This window comes from Pezoporus wallicus, unplaced genomic scaffold (assembly GCF_028554395.1).
Source record: "Pezoporus wallicus isolate ANWC-B61680 ecotype Strahan unplaced genomic scaffold, APGP_CSIRO_Pwel_v1 contig_3710, whole genome shotgun sequence".
NCBI lineage: Eukaryota > Metazoa > Chordata > Aves > Psittaciformes > Psittacidae > Pezoporus > Pezoporus wallicus.
In genome coordinates, this window is record NW_026640315.1 from 3350165 (window position 1) to 3365878 (window position 15714).

General features: G+C 41.8%; 1 protein-coding gene across 2 annotated transcripts; it reads left to right on the forward strand.

The window, feature by feature from the left end:
• Positions 1-8834, forward strand: PSMD12 (proteasome 26S subunit, non-ATPase 12). Of its 2 annotated transcripts, XM_057418483.1 has the most exons (11): positions 1-139; positions 1848-1907; positions 2132-2260; positions 3625-3732; positions 4639-4743; positions 5111-5260; positions 5418-5552; positions 5861-5973; positions 6345-6519; positions 7023-7100; positions 8390-8834. In XM_057418483.1, exons 1-11 carry the CDS (start codon positions 32-34, stop codon positions 8597-8599), a joined length of 1371 nt encoding a protein of 456 aa, XP_057274466.1. In that variant the 5' UTR covers positions 1-31; the 3' UTR covers positions 8600-8834. The 2 variants fall into 2 exon arrangements, with proteins under 2 accessions (XP_057274466.1, XP_057274467.1); XM_057418484.1 differs by lacking the exon at positions 8390-8834 and having other exon boundaries at positions 6968-7099.
• The last annotated feature ends 6880 nt before the right edge of the window (positions 8835-15714 follow it).

Here is a 15714-nt window from a genome sequence, read left to right on the forward strand (position 1 = left end):
CCGGCGGGGGCCGCGGGGCGCAGCCGGGACCATGGCGGAGGGCGGCGCGGAGCGGGCCGATGGCCGCATCGTGAAAATGGAGGTGGATTACAGCGCGACCGTGGACCAGCGGCTGCCCGAGTGCGAGCGGCTGGCGCAGGTGAGCGGGACGGGGCGGATGGGCTGAGTCATGGCGCGGGGTGAGCTAGGCCGCGCTCGGGGAGGCCCGGGGTATGCGTGCGGCCGCTTCTTGACACCCGGCCCTGCCTTGGGGAAAGGGAGAAGTCGGGGCTGCTCCATTGCTTCCCGGGCAGCGCACGGGAGGGTCGGGAGGGAGGCGAGAGGAGAGCAGAGTGCAGCCGATCCTGTCAGGTTGGGCAGGCAGCGCTTTGGTGCTGACTGGGCTGTGTACGTGCCCCAGAAGGCTGGCATGAAGGGCCAGAGCCATGGCAGGCTGATGGGGTGCTTGGCATCTGCTCAGCAAACGCGTGTGCACCCAGCCACAGGCCACCTCAGGATGGCTTTTTGGTGGGTTCATAGAAGTAATCACACATAGGGTGTGTGTTAAAGACTTTTTGTAATGGTCTGCCTCATCTCAGACTTCATAACAGACAGAGGGGATTTGCTATTAGGTTCTGTCGCGGTAGGATGGCATCTAATTCTTTCCATGCCACAAATACCCTGCCTGATCCACGTCTTCTTGTGATGGACACGTTATTCTGTAAAGCGCATGTAGGATTCTGAAGGCAGTAGCCTTAAAATGAGCAAAACACATCTTACATTATCTTAAGACTGTGTTGTATGGAGAGTAGGAACAGGCGTTCATGGGCACAGCTCTGCATGAGTATGGACACCACGACCATGGTCACTGCTTCATAACACGTATTGCTATGTGCAGTAAGAGCACATCCTTGACAAAACATTACATCTGGTTTGAAAGGTCTCAGTGGGGTGGGTGTGATTTAGAAATAAATCTAATTTTCTCTTTTTTTGTTATTAATTCTCTAGTTTCTAACCATTTTTTTTTGCAGCTGCACAGTTGCCCAAATTCCCCCGTGATCATAGAATCCCAGACTGGTTTGGGTTGGAAGAGACCTTAAAGCTCATCCAGTTCCAACCCCCTGCCGCTGGCAGGGACACCTTCCACTAGAGCAGCTTGCTCCAAGCCCTGTCCAGCTTTGCCATTTTAAATCCAGTGTAAAACATTAACTTTCTTTTTTACGAGATATTGGTAGGAATTACAATTTAGGACTAAAAGTACATTGTGGCATCTTTAGGTTCTCTAAAGATAGGCTAATACAGTTCTCAACCCCCAAAAAACAACAGTATTATAATTATAGAATATAGAATCATAGAATAGTTAGGGTTGGAAAGTCCCAGTTCCATGCTTAGACAGTAAAACATGTAGTTTATACTTTCTGTAATACCCTCTAATTAAGATATGATGAATGTGGATGAAAGTAATGGTAGAACAATTTCTTGGCCAAGGTATCTAATTGCATCTCTGTTCTCACTGAAAGCTTTGTTTTGGCTAGGAAGAAATGAGCCTTCTGTCTAGGTGGGTGAATGTGAGCTGATCTAACCTGCCTGATACCTGTCTGTCTTGAGGGAGAAACCTAGCAACTTATGGCATGTGTTGGGCAGAAATGGAACTCGTATCTTTCCAGTTTCATCTGTGTGTAGAACCTTAAAGTTAATACAGTGTATGTTTCTTTTGTTAAGGGGAAAACCCCTTTGTAGTACACCCCAAACTTAAATGAGCGTGCGGACTGGTCTGGTTTCTACTTACATGAGAATTGGAGCTACTCTCCATTTAAATTGAAATGTGTTCTTCACTCACTGTGATAATTCTTTCCCTATCACATTAGGAAGGAAGATTGCAAGAAGTAATTGAAAACCTTCTCTCCTTGGAAAAACAAACACGAACGGTAAGCAGCATATGGTGTCCTACACCCCTCCTGTTCCACTGCATTCAAGTCGTGTGGGGAATTGCAGTCTGGTGTTTCTCTTCTGCTGTTCTTTTCTTTAAAAAGGAAATAAATCAGTGAGGCTAGGAATAACCAGGTTTTTTCCCTTCATAGAATTGGAATGCAAGGCATGGAGGTCTGCAGCTTGTTCAGTCCATCACTAATACGCTCTTTGTTTTTTGCAGGCATCTGACATGGTCTCCACATCCCGTATCTTAGTTGCTATAGTGAAAATGTGTTACGAAGCTAAGGACTGGGATGCCCTTAATGAAAACATTATTCTTCTATCAAAGAGAAGAAGTCAGTTAAAACAGGTGAATTTAATCCTTTGAAACAAACCTTACATTTCGATCATGTATTATGGATCTGATTCCCCCTAGTGTCTAGGGACTTTCCTGACTTCGTAGCGCCTGCCTCAGTGTATTCTTCTTAGCTTCTGATGTATTTTGGTAGGCATATGAAAGCCAGTAATGAAACTGATGTCTGGAGTTCATCTGTCTTCATGTGGTGCCTCAGCACCCTGTGGTCCAGCTTGTCATTCTTGGCAACACAGCTGTGGCTTTCTGCTTTCATGCGTATCAATGCTTTTAGATGGTGATTCATCTTTACGCTCTTCTGCATAAAGCCTGAATTCCCTATTGTTAATTTTTCGTGTTTACATGAGGTGTCCATTAAACAATTACTACAGTTTGCTGTGCTCAAATAAGATATATGATTTACATGCTTGCTTCTGAAACTCACACTCTGGAATTCAGTTTTGTTTCAGAAATCAGCCATCGGGATAGCTGAATGCACTTGCGCTTAAGAGGTTACAAAGTTTATTGCACTGTGCGTTTAGTTTGACTTAATTAGAACTCAGCAGCAGGTAATTTTAATGGCATCATTGCTTTAGGAAGAAAAAGGTCACATACTTAATGTACAGAAACGTTAGGAGTTTGTGTAAAAGTCCAGTACAGTTTAGTTCTCTAACTTGCTCAGACTGGCCGAAGACTTGAATCATTTCCGCTTCCAATTCATTGGCTGAATTTTCTTTTTGGGGAAGAAGTTCTAGAAGTTTCATCCCACTTTCTGGTTTTTAGAAGTATGTATTTTGATAATAATTCTAACACCTTTGTCAGCGTTGTTAACAGGAGAACATATACCAGTACCTGTGCTTGCCACTGAAGGATGCTTGCTTATTGGTGCCTCTTTGGGAATATGCAGAGATGGGAAAGCATCAATCAGAAATAATTGCCCCTCTTCCTTTCCTTCCTGAAAAATCTGCAGGTGTCCTAAAGAGAAGGGCTAGTGCACACCCTTAAAAGAAGATACACTTTCCTTCAACCATGCAGGTCTTAGGGCAAACAGATAAGTTTTGTCAGTCCATGTGAGAGCTGTGTGGATTTGGCAGGAGTGCTACTTTTAAGGCGAGAACCATGTGGGATGAACTGAGTATCACTGGAAAAACTGAGATGTAAGAAGTGACAGAACAGCATCACGTTTGACTTGTAGCATCAGTTGCTAGCAGCATTGCACACAATTTTATGAGTCAAAGCGATGATGTATCTTACATTCTTATTGAAACGAGTATCTTTAGTTTGATATGAAACTATTTAGTACTTACCTCTGAGTGTTATAGTTTGAATACCTTTGCAAAATCTAACCCCACGGTATGCTTTCTGTTCTGTTGTTGTTCTAGGCAGTTGCTAAAATGGTCCAGCAGTGCTGTACTTACGTTGAAGAAATCACAGACTTGCCAGTCAAACTGCGCTTAATTGACACGTTGCGTATGGTTACAGAAGGAAAAGTAAGATTTTGTTTTAAGACAGTGTCTAAAAGGTAGAATAAAAATGTTCACCTTCTTTAAAAGCGTAGCTTCTTAATGTTATTTCTTAATCTTGTACAAAGAAAAGCGAAAGTAATATTTAAGTTAACCCAAGAAACCAAGTAGTATATTCCTGTCCAAAAGACAGCAATCACAGTCAAGTAATGTGCTAAAACACTGGTCGTATTTCCAGGATGCAGATGTTTGGATGTATTATTAACAAAATAATACATTTCAGAGTGCTAAAATGGCATTTATTTTTCACTTGGAAAATGTTATGCATTTGAATTTCTAAGAGAAATGGGCAGGTTTAGTTTAATTTCCAATGCACTCGGCAAGGTGTTACATACAGTTACGGTAACCAGAAGGTGATATCAAAACATTATACCAAGCTAATTGTGCACATAATATTCCTTTTGCTTTAAGAAAATAATTCTGGAATAAGGCAAATTTCTGTTAGTTATGGCTTTTGTTTGTTTAAAGTCTAAATTGTTAGTAATCAGGTGTTGTTGATTTACAGCTGGTTAGGAGTGAGTAATACAGCACAAATGGTACTGCCCATTAACCACGGAAGTCTTAACTTTGTATCTGTTTTGGTGTATTTTAGTCAAAATATTTAATACTTTGTTCACAGAGCACATCCTTTTATCTTTACTTAAAGAATGGTATTAAGTATTACTTCTAGATTAATTTGGCCCAAGTGCTTCTGGTGCATCAACTATCCATCATATTTTATCTGTGTGTGTTGTAGATAGTGTCAGTCTAGAGGATAGAAACACAAGGAATTAATCGGTTGTATGACAACATCAAATAAATGTCTTGGGTTGCAGACTTCGAGTTGCACACTTTAGAAAATGCCAGTGTTTAAACTATGGCTTCTGCTTTCAGATATATGTGGAAATTGAACGTGCTCGCCTGACAAAGACACTTGCAACAATAAAAGAACAGAATGGTGAAGTGAAAGAGGCTGCCTCTATTCTGCAGGAACTGCAGGTAACGTGCCTTGTCACTCAAAATCATGTCATCTCTTAGATTATCCTTTGAAAACTTCATCAGGTACATCTGCAGAAATGCCTGGAATGAGATTATTAGTCAAAGTGTAATTCAGTTTTAGCTGGTTTCCTTAGTCTCATAGTTGGGTTACTTAGAATATTTCCTACTTGGAAAACAGATTTCAGTTCTCCAGGTGGTGCATTGAGTTCAGTGTTAATGGATTCTTCTGATTCTTTTCTCCATTTTCACTTGCTTTTTCTGTTTTGTTCCCCTCTCTCCACCCTGACAAACTCCCACTCTCCTTGCACAACGAAGACTTCATTTGATTTGACTTTGACAGTGTTAAATAGTTACATTTTCATTTTAGGTGGAAACCTATGGTTCAATGGAAAAGAAAGAACGTGTAGAATTTATCTTGGAGCAGATGAGACTCTGTCTAGCTGTAAAAGACTATATTCGGACTCAAATTATCAGCAAAAAAATTAACACAAAATTCTTCCAAGAAGAAAACACAGAAGTAAGTCACTGGAGGACATTTTCCTCTCCCTCTGCCCTTCCCAATTTTAATCTGCTATGACTGTCTTCAGGTCCAAGTGTATTTGAATCCCTTTGTTTTCTGTGATCCAGTATGACCCACGGAGCTGTATTAATTTTGCTGTTTGCCACTGTTTCAGAAACTGAAGCTGAAATATTACAACTTAATGATCCAGCTGGATCAACATGAAGGCTCCTACCTCTCTATCTGCAAGCACTACAGAGCCATTTATGATACTCCCTGTATCCAGGCGGAAAGCGAGAAGTGGCAGCAGGTAAAGAAGCATTACATACAAAATGTCTGTATTTTCATGTGGCAAATACCCATTTCTATACCAGATCAATTTACAGCAGTTGAAGTAGCTCATCAGTCTGTTGTTCTTGGGGTTATTTTAATGGCTGTGTTAACAAATTGATTAGTTGAAAACAGCTCTAATTTACCGCAAGATAACATCAGTTTCACCTAAACTTAATACACTGGGCTTAAGCCTTTTACATGTTAAACTCTTGAGGTCTGTGGGAAGTGTTTTCAATTCCTTTGTTTAATTATGGGAGAAAACCCACACTCTTTCCTCTTAAACAGGCACTGAAGAGCGTTGTTCTTTATGTAATTCTTTCACCCTATGACAACGAACAGTCCGATTTGGTGCACAGAATTAGTAGTGACAAAAAGCTAGAAGAAATCCCCAAGTATAAGTAAGTATTCTTTCTAACACGGTTCTTAGTTAAAACAAAGAATGTTTCTCTCAAGCTGGCTGTGCAAGTGGAAACTGTGCTGAGTCTGCTGTCAGCATCTGGGAATTTAATGCTGTATGAAAAATAATGCAATATTCATGATTGTGCAAGTTCTACATTAAAGTAAATGTCCTTTAATGAGAGAAAGATCTTTATTAGCAACACAGTCTGACTTGAGCCGCCCCCATAGCGTGAAGTATTACATTCATGAAGAACAATAAATACTAATAGAAATAAAATGAAAGCATATTAAAGTACTGCTTTGATCTATTTAAGTATGAAATGAGGTTTATTAATACAGGATTGTAAGCCAACTTTACTAAATCATTTAGAGACCTCCTAAAACTATTTACCACCATGGAATTGATGCGATGGACTGCCCTAGTTGAAGAATATGGGAAAGAATTGAGAGAAGGATCCCTCGACAGTCCTGCAACAGATGTTTTTGGCTGCACAGAGGAAGGTGAAAAGAGATGGAAGGATTTAAAGAACAGAGTTGTGGAACATGTAAGTCTGTCAGTTTTTAAGCTCTAGCTATGTATTCAGCGCCTCAACTAAAAATGCTTTTCACTTGCCGTATTTCAGTTACAAAGAGAAACAAAAGCAGCATGTAGTAAAGCAGCAGATAGTTGCCTTGTCCATTGTGTTCCATTTTCAACATTTGCTCATCTCTCTTTATTATTGATAGGTATTTGGCACAGTTGCCAGAACACACAAATTATACTGCACTCAAATTGTGAGATTTAGCATTCACGTTTCAATGGAGCAGAAACTTGAAAGTCTTGTTTTGTATTGAATTTGTAATTAGTTGATTAGATTACCTACTAATTTGTCACGTAGAGACTTTTCTGCCTTTTACAAACAAAGGAACTCATGTTCATAATTACCTCGTGTACCTTCTGAACCTTACACAGCTCCTAATCTGCTTTTAACATTGGCTCTTATATTTTTGCAGTCTGCTTCAGTTATTTTTTGCACATAACTCTCTGCTCTGAAAACTTTTATTCCAGAATATTAGAATAATGGCTAAATATTACACCAGAATTACAATGAAGAGAATGGCACAGCTCCTGGATCTGTCTGTTGATGTAAGTGTTACTTTCCTTATCCTTCTTTCATAAAGGGTTTGGAAGCATATGTGTACATGTGTTTGTGGCAAAAATATAGGCAAAGTCATGTTCTCTTTTGAGTTCTGTTTTTTTGCTCGGAAAGCTGTGTAAGTGATGCCATGGATCATCATGGCATTGTTTTACAGACAATGCAGGAAGATGTAGCATTGTAGAAGTACAGTGCTTGGTTCACAATTCTCAGGGTTTACACTTGTTGTGGCTATGGATATAAGTAGCTGTTACTGTATCTCTATATGCCTGTCTATATGCAAGAATAATATATGTATTATTCTTGCAGCTCTCCTGGCTTTGTCCTCAGCCTGTCCTTCATCCCTCGTTTGTGTTACCAGTGCTTTTCAGGTCTTACAGGGAGAATGAAGTGTGCTATACTAATAGATAGGGAGCATTAACTGAACTTCAGTTCACTGGGTTCTTTTTATGAGGAGTGTAAAAGTCGGTAATAATATTAATCCAGTTATTTGTTGCTTTGCTAGTCAACATGAAGACCTGAGTGTATTTTCATGCCTTTTGGGGACTTAGAAAACTGATGTTTTTTTTTTTAATCCAGGCAGAACACGGTTTCATGATGCACGTGCCCATACGGCAAAAGCTGCTCTTAAAAATTCACTTATATTCAACATCTCATCTAAATGCTGGAGCTTTGTGTCTTGTGTTTCAGTGTTAAAAGGTTTTTGTCAATGGCTAATTAAAACTGACTGAAGATAAAACAGGGTTTTGGTTTCTCACCTTTAAATGTCCCTGTTCATGGATGGTTGTACTTTGGGGACATGGGCAGGAGTAGTTTTCTGTCATCCCCCTTTGTGTTTTCAAGAGCTTTCCAAAGGGGTTCATACATCATGGCATATTGGTATTTCAAGTGCAAGTGAAAAGCTTTGCCGTACTTCCTTCTAATTAAATCTGCTCTTTTCCACAAATAAACCTGGTTTGACAGTAGTCAGTAATTCACAGATTTTCCTATGCCCCTCTTCTCAGACGGCTTGATCTGATACCCGTGTAGCCAAGTGTTCCAAAGTGTAAAAGTCTGTTGGTGTAGGATATTAAACTTCTAATTCCATGAAAGGTAATTACCTTGCAGTGCCAACGTGTGTAGTTTTAATTGCGTGGGCTTTTAAGTACAATATTACTATAGCTGTATTTCTGTTGAGTGTAAAGAAAATCTTGTTCCCTGCTTTAATGCTGGGGAGGAATTCTGATGTTTTATAGATAAAAAAGCTTTTATCCTGACTTAGTGTTGTTTGTCTTTACAGGAATCGGAGGAGTTCCTGTCTAACCTGGTAGTTAATAAAACCATCTTTGCTAAGGTAGACAGGCTGGCAGGAATTATCAATTTTCAGAGGCCAAAGGACCCAAACAATATACTCAATGACTGGTCTCACAAGCTCAACTCACTCATGGCCCTAGTTAACAAAACCACGCATCTCATTGCCAAAGAGGAGATGATACATAACCTGCAGTAAGGTGCTTCAGTAATCTCAGTGTTTTTGAAGAAGGTATAAAATCTTCATAATAGAGACTATTATTCCAATGTGTGTATGGTTTGTTTTCTCCTTGTCAGGCCTTCCTGGTCTAAAATTTAGAACATAAATCTGAAATTCCTGTTGACAATTAAGTTCCCTTGATTAGTCTTTCAGTTGTTTAATGTTTTTGCTACAATTGGTGGAAGAGCATAATAAAACTGTATTGCCTGTATAATAGCAGTCTTGTGATTTCTTTTTCATGTATACCTGTATCTCTCTAACACATAATTCTGTGGTTATTTCATTACAGGACTATTTGTGAGGCTGAGATTGAGAAGATACACCGTATATAATAAAATCCTAGGGTTTTGCAATAGCATGCATTGAGGTAACTTAAAATATTTTAATGTTATGTCAGGATACTTTTTGAGCAAAATTCTGGATGTTCATGCTTAAGAATAGTGCTATTTTTTGTGATTTGAGACTACAGATAGACTTCTGATTCTAAACTGAATGAGAAATCTACCTGAACTTTGCTTGGTGCAAGGCACTGATTTTCAGTTTCTTTGGTAAGAGTTTATTATGGATACAAAAGCAATTATGCAGTTAGCTAAGGTAGTACTTCAGAGCTGCTGCTTCTCATCATTGAATGTGTTACATTTGGAGAAGCTAATGTTCTATTATTTGCTCTAAACCTACTTGTAATGGAGAGAAGCTGTAGACTTTTCCCCTTGTGCCTGTTCTGGCTTTTTAAGGAAGTAAAATCATAGCATGAATGTATGGTAGGAATCAGTGGGACTTACTGAGTTTGCTCTGGTTTGTAATGATGCTAGCTATAACTAACTATTCGTAATTAATTAGGCAGAGACTGTAATTGTAAATGATGTACTGAGGTGTTTACAAATCCTCTTAAAGCACACTGAACTTCATTGACACCACCACTCTTAGCACAGGTAATTACCATATGAATACATAGGAAACCAGGGAACTTCAGACAGTGATTTTGAGTGAGGAAGGTTTGTGGAGGGACAGGAAAAGATGGAAGCTTCTAAGCAGTGATTTCAATTTGAAATGTAGACACAGTTTAAGGGAAACTTGGGAATGTCTTTTGGGAGGATTGTAACCTTATCAAGCCATACCAATCCAGCTCACTGCATTTAAGTGACAGGAAAAAGCAGCTGAACTATCGGTGAGGGAAGGGAGAAAGAGGAGCAGACTGTTTCCAGTGCCTAAGATGCATCTAACTTCCTAAACTGTACTATGTTCCCAACTGCATGAGCTGTGTAAAATCATGTCACAACCATGTCCAAGAAGGGGATGTACTGGTCTGTGCAAGGTTAGACTTAGCATGAGCAAAACTGGCTGTTGCTGGGGTGATGAGCAAATTAACTTCAGTTTTGATCTTCTCAACTGGAAAATAATCTGGAAGCAGAGGCTAGTGGGATCAGAAAGGGGAGCAGTGGATCATCAGGGGAAGTGAGAATTTGCATTTCCCTGTTCTTATCGTAAGCCTTTTTCTTCTGTTGCAAGTCTGGACCAGAATCTTCAACCCCAAGTATTTAAGCTTATGGCTCTGACACTTCTGCCAGATGAGAGATACTGGACCTGTTTCCCCAGCCAACTCTCTTTTCCCTTTTTATCCTAGAGTGGAATAGTTCAGTGGTTTCCTGACCCTACTTACTGGGGTTCTTGTGGATCTTTGAATCTCTTTGGCCTAGCTATATCCCTTTCTGCTGCCTTTGTCTGCATTTAGAGCACAAGCTTGTAGGAGGGTGGAGATGGTTTCTCGCCTCACAAATACCTTTTGCTGTCAGCATTGGGAGGAACTGGGAAGCACTCTTACCTTTCAACGGTCCAGGTATCTCCTTAAAATTCAGTTTAGAAGGATTATGAAGATTCACTTCCAGGGCCTGTATTCATACCAAAGATCCACAGTGATGAACCTTTTTGCCTTCTGGTCTGAAACAGATTTTTGTCCTCACAGTGTTCACTTGGTTTGACTTGGTTGTCTTGCCTTGACAACATACTGCCCAAGGCAAACTCCCTACCTAACTGTCCTCAAGAGCGAGACAGACCTGGTGTGTACCTAGTACTTGGTGCCAGAAGCAAGAATCCCTTGGGGTTTCCCTCCCCACACATCACAAAGTTAGGAGTTTAAAAACAGTGTAGAATGATTAAGCTGTACAGTAAGCCCAAGGGAGTTGAAAAGAATCCAGTAATTTATTTAGCATGGAGTTTGGGGGTTGGGGTTTTTTCATTGGTTTTCTTTTTCTGGCAGACTACTGTTAATGCAAGCAAAAGGAGTGTATCTTTAGTGTGGAAAAGGTTGCCACAATCGGCTTGCTAGGAAAGAAGATGAGCTGTAAACTTCTGGTGCTAGTTCATCTCAAGAATGCAGATGTATGTCAGATACAACTCCTCCAGGAGCAATTTAAAGGTCAAAGGCATGCTGGCTTCTTAAAAAAGCATTGAGACTGAAGATCTTTGATCTTGACAATGTGGGATCAAACCATTGCATTAATCTGAACTTTGTAGTTCCTATCTCCTCAATGTACTCCCAATATCCCCTTATTGCTGTTTGCGTCTCAACACTCTCCTTTTGTGGATCAAAGGAAGAATGAATTAGTTTGAATATTACTTGTTCTAGAAAATGTATGTGTTTAAAAGAGTCCACGTTGGAGAAATGTTATCCTTGGATAATTGCAAAATAAGATTAAAGCTGAGATCATTTGTTCATTAGAGGACTCTGGAGGAATTCCAGGGGAATTTTCATGTTGGAAAATCACAACTTGCTACTCTTCAGCTTAATAATCAGGCATTCATGGTTGCTTGGAAAAACAGTTTGCTTTATTGTTTAGTAAGACTAAGAATTACTGTTGCTATCTAACCTCAGGTCTGCCACTGGCTTGTTTGCAGCAGAGGGTAAGTCACATCACTTCTGTTCATTTCCCATGATTGCTGCTTCTGAAGGAGTTCAAAAACTTATAAACTCCAGTGTGCAAAGACAATAAAAACATTGCTTCTAGTACTGCAATCAGCCTGGAACTTCTGTTGAGAAAGGCCTCCTGTTGTTCTGTTTCTCAGAGGTGAAAACTGCTCAGGATGCCTGCTGGGATGTTAGGCTGCAGGGTCAGGGAGGCAATTCTCTGCTCAATGTGTTCTATTATAAGCTTACTACTTTTACATGTCAATTGTAATGGTTTTTTCTGTATTCTGAAGTTAGCTATCATGAACGGAGCTGATTGAAAACTGAGTTTTCTGTATTGGAATTCAAGAAACACCAGTTCCCGAAACAGGAGTGAACTTTATCACAGAATGAAAAATTATGTTCTCAATTTCCTGGGAAGGCAGAAGGCTGAGGAGAAAGAAACAAAGCAGCAGTGTAAGTCTGCAGTAATAGTTTTGTTTTGAAAATGTAGAAACCAAGCTCTTGCTGTGATCCCAAGTGCGCAGCTCAAGCCTGAGCCAGGACTCTAGGGCTTTTTGGCTACCAGCTCTCCATTAGCCCCGAAGCAAGTGAGGGTTTCAGAGTTCCCAACTCTTCCAGGATCTGTGCCACACCTCACGGAGCTCTACTCAGATCTGAGCTTCGTGGCAGGGAGCCTAGCAGCCCCAAGTGGCCCCAGGTTTTCAAACTCCTGTTTTTCTGGCAAGGAGCCTACATTCTCCAAGGACCTGGGAATGGCTCCTAGCTTCACAGAATAGGGAGAAGCCCTGTGAACAGGCACTTACAGAATCCCAGCTTAGGGGTAGGGAGACTGGATGTGTTAGTGCCTTCTGTACAGGACTTCCTTGCAGTTTTGGTCACTGGGAGGTGGGGCCTTCTAAATGTTTTTTTTCAGCAGGAAATTGCAGTTTTCAGATCTGAAAGGTTTTGAAATCCTAAAAAATGTAGAAGTGGGATTGAATTTGGTGTTGCTGCTGTCGCTGGGGTGTGTGTGTTGGTTTTGTTGTTCTGTTTTAATCTTGCCATTGTAACGAGTCCCTAGAAATATCACTGTTTGGCTATTGAGGATCTGAGTCCTGTCAAGTCTCATGATGATGAGCAGAGATTAATTGTTTTGCTCCTATCATGCTTCCCCATTATGCCTTGGGCATTTCTTACATTTGCAACATACTGTTGCTTTTCTTCTGCTCCCAGACTCCATGTGATTTGGTCTTGGTCAGAAGCCTAGTGCTGCGAGCTCTTCTTGTCATGAAATCCCATTAGTGAGGACAGCACACGGGGATTCCAGGAATTTAGAAAGCCTGAACAGTTCTGGAAGTGCAGTCAGCACATAACACATGTTTCTGTGTCTAGCCCAGCGCTGAGTGAAGGCCTAGCTTGTCATCTCAGCCTGTAGAGTTGTGAATGATGTGTCTGATTGCAGTTGGAAGCCCAAATCACAGTTTCCACTGGGTAATACAATTCAGTGAGAGAGAAAGAGACATCTCATGGAGTTCCCCCCACAGCAGCAGCTAATATTACAATCTTATTTCCTTAAATTATCCTTTAATACTATATTGAAACATGTCAATAAAAGCCACAAGGAGTCTTTTTCTTCCTATGTGGTGTATGACCCATTGCTAGCGGCATACTCTGCCCTCTGTGCTGTTCTAATAGAAGGATCCCTAAAACCAAAGTTTCATTGCATTACGGCTCTTTGGTTTTGGGATCTCATCGCTGTATGATTTGAACTTTAAGCAGAATTTCCAAAGTTAATGAGTGCTTGGAGCCCAAATTTGTTTTGGACCAACATTCTTCCTCTTTCTGTCTGGTACAAAAAGACTATGAAAGAGCTTGAAGCAAACAACGCAGTTACTCCCATCTTGCAGGCTCAGTAGCAGTACTTGAACAAAGTAGTGCTTGCCAGCCAATCCGAGCTAGAGTGGCTAGCTCTCTAGCCTCTGGCATGTCCACTTGGGGTTTATGCAATACAGTTAACCAGTCTACAAAATAAAGTAAAACCTACTTCATATGGAGGCTAAGAGGTTTAGTTTAAGTAACATCATAAAAAGCAGTGGGTGGAAGGGCAGAGACTCCATAATACTGTGTTTTATACACAGCAATTTTTTGGAGTCGGGGGATTCCCCTGCTGCTGTGGTCTTTCCCCTGCTCCTTTCTGGGCTGTTTCTGCCCTCCTTTGACAGCAGGCTTTGCCTTTCAGTACTTTCAGTCTAGGCTTTTTGACACAACAGAGACAGGCAGCAATGAAAATGGTGTCTGTCATTGAACAAATCCTTCCTTGTATAACTTGGTCACCAGCTACACCATTTTTTCCTAGTGCAGCATAAAGAAATACTGTCAGAACAAATGGATTTAAAAGTTAATGAGAGCTCACATCAAAAATAAACCCAGCAAATTTGTGCCTCACCCCAAACAGAACTCCAGAGGATGTATGTGTATTTTTAGATACATGCACACATAAAACTCATCCTATTTTCCACTGCTTTAAAAAAGAAAATTAAGGAAAACCTTCTTTTCATTTTGTAACAGAAAAATGTCACCAGTAATACAGAAGCTCACTAAGAACCAAACATCCAACCTCCAAAATCACAGAACTAATTCCACTCCAGCAAGCTGGACTGAAGGAGACACACAGTTACTTACATCCTAAACATGGTTTCACCTTTAGCTGATTCACTGTAACTTCCTGGTCCTTGCACAGTGCTCGTGGAAGCAGCTCTAGATCATGTTGGATCATGTCCTTTGGGCTCCCACGGACCAGCAGGGAGGCTGATGGCTGCAGAAACGCTTCTGTCCTCCTGCAATGGAGTCTCCTGGGTTGAGACTGGGATCAACCACACTCCCATCCAGCAGGGCCTCAGGCAGGGCAGTGGAACAGTGAACTACACTCCCAACTGTATTTATAAAGTCGAATTAGAAGTGGACTGATTTAAGTCTGCGCTGCAAATGCAAAGGATTTCTTTACATTTATTTCCTTCTGCATTTACATTTTTTTGCAAGGAGCTCTCTATAAATGCATTACTGATGAATATTGAAAATAATCTCGGGCACAAGTATCTTCTTGCAGTGGCAGTGCATCAGAGGTTTGGCTGGTGGTTATTCTTCAAAGAGCTGGGAGGCGTAACATGTAAATTTAAATATAAATGTATTTAGGAAAATCCAATACTAAAATGATCTGGATCTTATAATTATTTTAATTAAAGTAGAAGGAAAAGTGTTTTTAAAGACATCGCAATCCTGGTCTGTTGATAACCTTTATTAAGAGCCTGAACTAGGCCGTTTCCCCCCAGATTCCTCACCCGCTTTGCCCTGAAGCGCGATGGCCTCTGCAGAGCGAGAGGCACCATCCCCAACAGCCTTGCCTTGGAGAAGCCAGTCTGCACAACCGTGTAGGTACGAACAATCGATTGCCAAACCCCTGGAGCGCACAGCTAACAGGGAAGATTACCCTGTGAAAATACAACTGTTATGCAAAGCAGTTTCTGGAACTCCTGCGCAGCCAGACCCACGTTACCATCAGTCCTTGGGCAGGAGCAGGTGGGTCTGCAGAACACCATGTACAACAGGCACTGCTCCATCGCCTGGCTGCAGCCTCTGCCTGTGGGCCCCGGGGGCTGCGAGTGTCTGTAAGGGCAGACACTAAGCAACCAATCAACTACCAACCAATCAACCAAAACCCCGAAGACAAACTAAGCCCAAACCCATCAGAACAGTACAAAACCCGCTACAAACACGCGTTTCAGCACAGCATGACCCTGTCTCACAGCTTACCGGCGGGACTCTACGCGTGTGCGCAGCTCTGCCCCGCGCTGAGGGGCTGCTGTGTGCGTGCAGAGGCAGCAACGCGATTCCCAAGGAAGGGGAGGGGGCGAGGAAAATAAAGAGAAAGAAAACAACGAATAAAAAACCCACCCCGGTGTTGCCGGTTCCCAGCCCCCGCGGCGCGGCACGGGCTCCTCACGCCGCTGCCTGAGGGGAAGACCTGTGGGCCGGGGTCCGCGGCTGCCCTCCTCCAGCCGCCGCCTGCCCCATCGTGCCGCGAACGGAGCCCCGGGTCCGGGTCCGGGTCCTGCCCCCGGTTCCGACCCCGGCTGTGTCCCCGGTCCCGGTCGCAGCGCCGAGCCCCGCCGCTCCCCGCCTTGCCCCGCTGGCCGCCGGGCCGGGCCGG